At 37.1% G+C, this 9992-nt stretch overlaps 1 protein-coding gene across 1 annotated transcript in view; it reads right to left on the bottom strand.

Annotated features, from left to right (window-relative positions):
• Nucleotides 1-5127: 5127 nt before the first annotated feature.
• Nucleotides 5128-9992, bottom strand: part of shisa9b (shisa family member 9b) — a 31814-nt gene continuing 26949 nt past the window's right edge. Inside the window, exon 4 of the mRNA XM_016513551.1 lies at nucleotides 5128-5679. Coding sequence (XP_016369037.1) covers nucleotides 5282-5679 — 398 coding nt within the window. The 3' untranslated portion in view covers nucleotides 5128-5281. The remainder of the gene's footprint in view (nucleotides 5680-9992) is intronic.

Raw genomic sequence — 9992 nt, 5'->3', positions numbered from 1 at the left:
TGAGGTATTACTTTTCAAAACGAAATTATATAAAATCGCATTTGAGTGTTTAAAATGAACCGGTTACAGATGCAAATACACAAACCAACATCAATATCAACTGCAGTGGGGTTATGGAGATTTTCAAGACATGAAATAAAGGGCAATATCATTTAGCACAGCTTTTTTTATAACATCTGCCTATACATGTCAATGTGTTTTCACTGAGATTCAGAATGCATTCGCTCAGCATCTAAACTTCATGATCACAGCATTAAAGTTGTTCTGCTAATATTCAGCCCTTTTGTGATGTAATGTACAGCTGACTGTTTAAGACTGCATCTGTTATGTGCTAGCTCATCACGTCTCTACCTAATAAGACCTTGTGCTGATGTCAAATGATAAAAACCTCTATATGTGCTTTCTATGCATTTATTCATGGCCAACCCCAATGATCTATAAAACTGATAAATGGAAACCAGTGCATGAATGAAAACATAAAAATGATACCTAGTGACTGTTAATGAACAGCAAGGCACAATGAGAGGTGGAAACAGCAATCAGTAATAAGACGACCCCCTCTGTAGGCTCAACGTAACATGGGATTTCATACATTTCAACACACTGAGAGATGAATTCACTAAGCAGTTGCGCCACATTTTTTGTGAGGTATTTTTGCATCAGAAACTTTATTCACTAACAAACCATAATCCAGATTAATCAGGTACTATTTACATTGGTATAGTGCTGTTTTGTATATTAGGTTATATTAGTGGTACATACTGTTTGCCCCAGTTGTAAATATCAACAAAAATCATATTTTTTACATTAAGGGCAAATATAAGTGATATTTGTAAATGTCTGAGCAAAGAGTTTAGGTGTGGTCACATTAGTGAAATTTCAGATAACTTTTGCAGACAAAAAGGTCCATTATCTATTGTCAATAGTGTAGCAATTTATGAAGCACTGCTCACATGGAAGTCACTTTTAAACCAGCTTAAAGCAGGTTTTTGTTGAAATCACATGACCAGCTTGAACCCAATGCAAAATCTGTGTTAGGAAAATCTTTCACCTTTACGCAAAATTCTAAATTGCTTGATTTCAAATTCAAAAATTCACCGAACTATAAATGTGACAATATCTTTAGTGAAATTAGCCTTAGCCAACACGATTGACTATTTGTACATAGTGTAAATAGATATTAGCTTTAAATTATTATATTTTCTGTGCAAACAGGCCTGATTTACGATGTACATTAAGATGCATTCACACTAAGTTTGATCAGGTGAAAGTTACAGACACTGTAATTCATATCAGCAACATCAGGACATGATGTCACACTCTAATGTTTCTGTTTTTAATAAATAATAATATATATATATAAAAAAAAAAATAATGCATTCAAAATGTTAAAATATACTGCCCTACACTTTCCTGCAACGCTGCAAACCATGAGTCAAGAGATCATTCTGTAACATCTTCTATTGGTCAGAATTTTTTTTTGTGAAGCAAATTTAGAGGCCAAAGCTAAATTTTCTCCAAATCAAAATCTGATACGTAAGACAACACCTTTTCCTCATGTGTTTCACTCACATTTAAATGTATAGGAATGGAAATGAATGAAGCACCAGTGACCAAGCATGTGTGAGTAAGGATAGTGTGACTGCATCTTAAGGCTTATCATAGATTGCTTCATATTCACAAAATCCTGCAGTATTTGCCTACTGCAGTTAAAACTGTGTACATTTTATATAAATCACGGGAGCAGTACTAATTCATCAAATGCGTCTGCTGTATTCTATATTGTGCAAATTGTGTTTACCTTTGGTGCTGAAACAATGCTAATAAACTAATCAGTGGGCGCAATTGTTTCTTAGTGAATTCTCTCCCAATTGTTAACCTAGATTATTTCCCACATGCCTGATTTCTATATCACAATGGCCGATTTCATATGTAAGATTATGCAGTCAGACAAAAGCCCTGGAATCTAGCTGTGCAGGTCTTTTTAGCTACACGGCGAATCTTGACATTATCTGCACTAATCCATTTCTGCAGTGTTTGGAGATTTCAGAGGGAAAGGTATTCACTATGTGATTTAATTCCAAGAAACGTGCCCCCCGGTGAGTGATCCTTTAGTGCGCTCTGAGTCATGAGGTGACCTGCAGTGAGACACTCAGGTTTAATAGATGTTGAGTGGACTCAGTGACTGACAGACCAGCGGCCATTATGTCAGTCTTAAGTACTGATTTGTCGTGGGCTGTTTGGCAGTGACGCACAAAGACAGTATTCAATGGTATGAAGAAGACAAGCAGCTAAACTGGAGGCAGGGCTTGTATTATTTTGCAGGAGTGTTTTTTTTTTCTTTAGAGTGAATTCTTAGGACAGCAGAGGCCGAAACTGGACACAGTACTGATATTGCTATGTTGTTAAATCTTGACAGAGATTTTTATTTCTCATCATAAATAATCAATCCCAAATTTACATGCAACATGATTTGGATTCCAACTTATCTGCAAATCTTAAAATGTTTTATTAATATGTGGCTTGGGTGGTCACACTAGATTTAAGGAATTATTTCAATTCTGCAATGAATATGGGCAAACGGATATGATGAAGTGCTCCAGGTCCTCAGTTTGGAATAAAATTTAAAAAAAATAATAATATCTGAATTTTCCCAAACTTGATGGAATTTTCAACGTTTTAAATTGTTAATTTAAATTTTATTATTTAACTAACAAAGGAGGTTTCTGTAGCTGACTTGCTGCTCTAATAGGGGGTGATAATTCATTCTTGTTGTGCTTTAAAACATTTAAATGTGCAGTAGAAGACATACCACACCTAAAAATTCACTAGCTGACAGAAATCACTTAAACAGCTGTCCTGAGAAGTTGCCACCGTCTCTGTGGCAGCCTTTCACCCTAAGAAAAATATGTTAAAATACAACCCAATGCTCTCTGTATTGATTTTTTTTTCACAGGTGTTTTACCCGTATTTTGAATTGCACATTGCAGTGTGTTGTTGCAGTGGGTAGAAAGTAATGTCCACATTTTTGAGTTGAGTAGATGTGTTTGTTTCTTCATCAGAACAGAAATGTAGTATTGCATCACTTGCTCACCAACGGATCCTCTGCAGTGAATGGGTGCCGTCAGAATGACAGACAAAACAGCTGATAAAAACATCACAATAATCCACAAGTAAGCTACAAGACTCCAGGCAATCAATTACCGTCTTATAAAGTGAAAAGCATACACAAATCCATCATTAAACCATTTTATCTGTACACTGTCGCTTTAGGCTACAATACCCATAGAGTCCATAATCCATAATAATGCTTCCTTCAGTGAAAAAGTCTATCCCCTGTTGTCCTCTCATATCAAAATCTTATAAACACTTATAAATAGTGCTTGATCAGAGCATATTTCCTGATTTCTGGAGAAAGCAGTATTTGTTTCTTGCACTTAACATTTAGCTTTTCATTTCACAAGATGATAATTGATGGACTCCAGTCGTGTGGATTACTTGTGGATTAATGTGAAGGAATTATTTTTTTATTTTTTTTTAGCTGTTTAGACTATTTCTGACGGTGCCCATTCACTGTGGATGATCCATTGGTGAGCAAGTGATGTCATTCTAAACATCTCCAAATCTGTTAAGATGATGAACAAACTCATCTACTGTACATCTTGGATGGCCTGAGGTGAGAACATTTTCAGCAAATTTTCATTTTTGGTTGAACTATTCCTTTACCTTAAAGTTGAAGAGTGCAATTTCTGTGCCACTAGCAGCAGGTCAGTCAGTGACATTTAGATCCTCTAATGGTCAAACATCACTGTTCAGTTTTGCAGGTCAGAGTTCACCAAACTTAAAAACAGCAGAATACAAACACAAAATCTAGTGCGACCACCCCTTAAGTTTACTATACTGTAAAAACTGATAATGGGTTTCCTACTTGTGAAATAAGAGTGTGTGACACTGCAGAAATCTGTACTACTAGATATGTAAATGCAATTTTTTCGAAATTTTTTTTCACTATGAATTAGCCTGATAATTTGCCGATTTAGGTGAGTAAATGATTTAGGTCAAAAACATTTTAAGTGTACTGAGATAAAGCCACTTGTTTCACAGCAATTAAAGTTTATGTGACCCACATTATTCACAACCAGATACTTGGAATAATTTGGATGTGGATGACAAAACGCTCAGTTTTCAAAACCGAATGCAGCCTTTTGCCCTTATGCTAATTGAAATGGTTCACATTATGATGCTAAAGACAAAAGAAACTACTGAATCAGTTTTCAATACCAAAAATACTTGGAATGCAACAATGGCAGTGATGTAACCATCTTGTTCAGTATCAGAATTACCATTCATTTTTATCATACCTAACATTGAAAAGTAATGAATGTCTATCATTAACCCTACGGTACTTCCTTTGTCTACAGTCTACAGTTGCACTAAAAGATAGGACCATACAATATGTGAACACATCAGAGAAAAATGGCAAAACAGAAGGGAAAATGTGTATTTTAGAACACTGACAATCAACATTTTCTACTGAAATATGACAGCCGTAAACAATAGATTTGTTTATATTTTATGCATCTTTGTTATTGAAGAAACACCATGTGCTCGCTGAAAAGCACAAGAGCTCTTATATAATGAGTTCTTCTGTTGGAAAGGCACAAGCCCAGTGTTTGTCAGGATATAGAGTGTTACATTGCTACAGGAGGTTTTTGGTGCACACGCTCTGGAAAGTCTTGAGTGTTGAGATGAGAAGAGCTAGAGACAAGATTGTCCTCACATCATCTTTAATCTTCCAGACCGATGTTCTCTGTTTATCCGAGGAAGCTTTTGACATTTTATGTCCTTGGTAATATTCTGTTTTGTACAAGGACAGTGTACCTTGAGCGACTTTCTCACAAGCTTTCAGGTTGTTGCGAAACATGACAGTGGTCCCATCTAGTACGTTTGATTGCATTGATTGTTTAGGGTTTGAATGTGTCCTCATCTCTTTGACGGATGGCCTTGTGACAAACTCATCACTGCAGGTCAGATTATTCATTTGTGACGGAATGGACACAGAAAGAGTTCCTTTGAACAACATTACGTTTTCCCGTTCAAATGAGGCCAATGCACACCTGTTCCATGCAGATCTTGAGCCAGACCGCTCGGTCAATCCTTCCAGCAGGACGGGGTCCTAATCCACACTTCTTCCTCTATCAGGCTTCCTTTATTATCCTCATTCTCCGATCCACGCATCCACTCAGGCCTGGGCTCGATAAACCCGGTGTTGCAGCCCCGTTCACACGGTCACCTCAGTCTTGCTGTTAGTGACAAAATATGGATGTGGTGGTAGGTAGTGCTGGCTGTAGGCGGATGTCAGCATGTTCACTTGGTCCACGGTGGCGCTGTGCTTCTTGGGGGCGTACGTGTGCCGGTGACCCAGCGTTTCTGTCATCTCCCAGCCCTTCAGCATGCCGGGATTGGCAATGGTGTTCGAGCCAAAAGCAAGCGGGTGGGAACTGTGGACCTTGGTGCTTTTAGACTTGTGTCCATTCTGCTTTTGGCAGGGCAACTCGGGGCTGTAAGGGTTGGTGGGCTCCTGCTCCAGACTCACCGAGTGCATAGGAAGAGTGCCTTTCGCTGCCAGGTCGGCTAGGTGCCGTCTGTTAGTGTAGAAGTTTTCATTTGCTTTTTCAGCTGGAAAAGACAGATAGAAGAGCAAAAGTGAGGAAAATTCAATAACACTTCATTAGTCAGATGCAAAAAACCACCTGATTGCTGATTTGAGTTTTTTTCTCCCCTCATAAGTACCAGATAATTACACATTTAATAGATCATAGGTTATCACTTGTTTTTCCCAAATGATCTATTTTTTTCTCTGAAAATACTTGACACAACCATTTCCTCCTACAAAAAAAAAACTAACAAACAAACAAAAAAAACCTGGATGTTTCTGTAGAGAAACAGTTCACATTTTGCCATCATTTATTGACCACCATGTCATTCTAAACCAGTTATTTTTTACAAGAAAATGTTTTTTGAATGCAAATTAGTCTGGATTGCTTCCATCATTAAAATGGAAATATGCAGCTTTTTGCTCTTCCAGAGATAGTTAGGAATTTTATCTGTCTGGTGAAACCACAATTTTGAATATGTAGTTATTGTGCACTTAAAAAAAATCTAACAGTCACTTCGCAACTGTTATTATTGTAAATGTTATTTTTGACAATATGGGTTTACAGGCAACAAATTCAGCTGCATCACCATTGACATTCAAACAGCACCCAACAGCTTCCTTGCAAAGGAGTAAACATTTTCAACCAGTGTTAGTCGATCGTTGACAGCGTGAAACACAACTTGCTAAGACCAGATCAGACAACCGAGTATAAACGATTCTAATGTGCTTACAGACGGTGTCACTAATCATTTCTTTTTTTTTTTTTTGTGGTACAGCATTTTTCATAACATCCATGCAATGTTGCTAACGGTGTATCACCTTCCAACTCAGCCAGGCCTTAATTGGGACTGACTACACTCTGCTTGAAGTCCTCCTCATTTCAGCATGACATTTTAAACTTTTTAATTAAATATCCTTCAGGTGACCTTTTTAACAGCCTTGCACCCCAATGAGTCGCAGTAAACCGCAGATCTAAAACCTCATACCAGGAGGCCGACCGCAAAATAAGACAGCCGGACGAGAGAAGAGCTAATCTCTGATGCGACTCTTTCATTGACATCAATACGCTGATATTAACGCACATCAGAGGAAGGTAGCGCACTGAGCTCAAACGTTTCAGCTCCCCAGCTGTGGCTTGTCTCCTGGGCCTGTCTCTAACAAACTGTCCTTTTTTTGTTTTCCTAGTGATCAGTCTGCACAGACAGCACTTCAGTGGATTAACAACTGTGTTAACATGTTAACATCTGTGGCTGAAAGTCTCAGAGAATCACTGTCATCACACGTTGCTGCTTCGACTGGTTGTTTGTCTGCTGTTTGCTGTCATCTCACTGAAGTCTTTTGATAGGCTTCACTCCGTTGCCAAACTAATTGATGTGAAAGTAAAAAGTGGCTATGTTACTACCCAATGTTACCACTGTAAAACACTAGTGATGGGTGCTTTTGAAGCACTGCTTCGTGAAGCTTCGAAACCTTTGCGAATCATTTGTTTCAAAACAGTGCTTCGTAGCACGTATCAAACTGCCAAAGTCACGTGATTTCAGTAAACGAGGCTTTGTTACATCATAACTGTTTTGAAACATTTCAAAATCTCAATGGTTTGCCGTTGGGGGGCGATGATCCCTGTGAACCCGTGAGTCATGCAATTTTATTGAGATCGCCCCCCAGCGGCGAACCATTGAACCACCGTCTATTATTTTTACCTGATCTCAGATCAGTTTGATCGATTTGTAGACATTTTTAATGAGACATCTGTGTAATTAAAAGGATGAGTAGTAGTTAATAGTCTCTTATTGCCCTGTTTAGAGAAGCTCTCCATAAAACAAACAAAACAAGCCCTGCAAATAATAATTATTAAAAAAAAACACATATTATACAGGCACTTCATATTTAATGGTATTTTATTATTTAATGCATTATACTTTCAATAAAACATTTGCAATGGGTTTGTAAAAATGTTATTTGTAAAATGTTTTTATGTATGTTTTGGGCTGAGTTTTTGTTGTATTTACACAGTTTTGACCAGCAGGGGGGTATTCCAGAAAGCAGATTATGTGACATACCCAGGTATGTTTGGGAGTAAGTAAGTGGATAACCCCAGCTTTCGGTTCCAAAAATGGAGGTAACTTTCAGGGTATGTAAGTAAGTAGTCATAGCAACTTACTCTCTAAACATAACCTGCTCCCGAGCAGGTTCTGTTTCAGGGTTAGTTTACTTCAGAGTTATCAGCGCATGCGTGACCTATTGACCAGACTCCATTGGGCGTGGCAGATTGTGCACAATATTATATATGATTACAATATAGCTATCAAATATATGTTATATATATATATATATATATATATATATAGTTGTATGATACAGTATGTTGATTATAAAGCACTATTATAACAAGGTAATGTTTATTTTCTTCTAATATATTTATTTATTTTATTGTCATCTCACACATCATGGATCAGCATTTTCTATAATGTATTTCTATAATAACAATACATATGTGATATTTCCTATTATATAATTAGCATCAAACAAACTATAATTTTTATTCTCAGTGATTAAAAGATTAAACGGGAAAAAAAAGATTGATGCACAACCATCAATTAGGTGGTGATATGCACTAAGTATGTAGATGATCATTGAACAAAAGAAGAAGAAAGAAGCAGCACGCTTTTTCTTAGCATCCATTGGTCGGAAATCATGTTTTTTCCATTGTGACTCGTCGATTCGTCGCTCCGTTGAGAATGTCTTGTGTGTTAACCGTGAACATACTCTGAGGTGAATGAACTTACTCCCGGGCGTGTTTTTGGAACCAGCATACCTCAAGTAAGCAAGGTTTGGGTTAATCAACCGAGAGTTCAGGGTATATGTGACGGTAAGTTAACCTTGCTTTCTGGAATACCCCCCAGGCGTCACCAGCGTGTGGTGTTTCGAGTGCTTCGAAACAGTGAATCATTTTCCAAAGCAATTGGTTCAGTTGATTCGAAGCTTCGAAAAGGTTTGTTTCTCCCATAACTATAAAACAGAACTTAAATAATTACATTATTAATTAAGTAAAATAAAAGAATCCTTCAAGAATCCTTCTTGCATATTTATTTATTTACAGTGCGGAGTAAATTACTTAAAAAAATAAGTCTGTTACTGATTACAAATTACTTAACAACAGTTGCAGTTAGTAACCTAATCTATTAGATTACACATATTTAGGTAATGTATTCTGACTTATTTTTAATTACTTTTAGATTATTTTTGGCATACTTGTCACGCCGATTTTTGGGTTTTGTTTCTTATTTAGGTTTTCTTGTCTTTTATTTTGTGTTCTCTTGTCATTGTCATGTGTTTCCCTGACACTGTCATGTGATCCTGCTATTGGTTCCTTTGTTCTATGTGTCATGTTCTCATTGGCTGGATTGTGTCATGTGACCCCCTTTGCTTGATTTATATAGCCCTCATGTTGCCATTGTCCAGTGTCTAGCTTTGTTCCGTGTACCACTGTTGGTGAGTTTGCCATGTTTTTCTAAGCCATGTTTTGCCAAATTCCTGTTTATTTTGTGTCTGCACATGTTTGGGATTAAACTGCACTTGGGTTCTCACTACACTCGCCAACACCAGTGGAATTTGTTACACATGTATATCATATAATTTTGAATATGAATATTTGTGCCATTTTGATATAAAAATACAAAGAGAAAAAAATATATATTTTATTCTTTATTATCAACAATGTCAGGGTTTTTCCAAACTGGGATTTGTGAAGGAACTGTAGGGGTGAGTTAATTAAATCATAAAATCTAGCTCATTAAAATCTAATTAATTAAAGGTCACATATTATACAACTTTCTGGAGTTTTATTTTAGGTTTTGATGTCCTTAAGAATATATATTTGCGGTATAAGTACCAAAAACCATCTAAATATATTTTTACAGCTCCTTTCTCAGGAGCTCTGCTTAGAACAGGTCGATTTTGGCCTGTCTAATTAATATGCATGAGCCTCTTTTCTGATTGGCCTGCTGTTTTCTGAGTGACGCACGGCCAGGCCAACCACGGGTAACTAGGGTCATGTATGCTGTAGCCTGCTATGGCACATAGAAAAATAGAAACACCTGTAATGATGGCCACTGCTGAGGGAAATGTTTTCCGGCCTTACATGTTTGAGCCGAACTCAGACCCCAAATCGGTGACGACAGGCGACAACCAACCACCTCCTCAAACGTGCTTACAACAGGATGTTTCAGAATGATAATTATTTGATTTGATTTTTTTCAAAAACCGAATGCAGTAATCTACTTAACTATTGCTTTCCTACTGATACAACACGTCAGCATCAAGTTAGCAACAC

The sequence above is a fragment of the Sinocyclocheilus rhinocerous genome, unplaced genomic scaffold (assembly GCF_001515625.1).
Source record: "Sinocyclocheilus rhinocerous isolate Xijiao unplaced genomic scaffold, SAMN03320098_v1.1 scaffold5223, whole genome shotgun sequence".
Taxonomy (NCBI): Eukaryota; Metazoa; Chordata; class Actinopteri; order Cypriniformes; family Cyprinidae; genus Sinocyclocheilus; species Sinocyclocheilus rhinocerous.
This window is presented reverse-complemented; position numbering and strand designations above follow the sequence as displayed.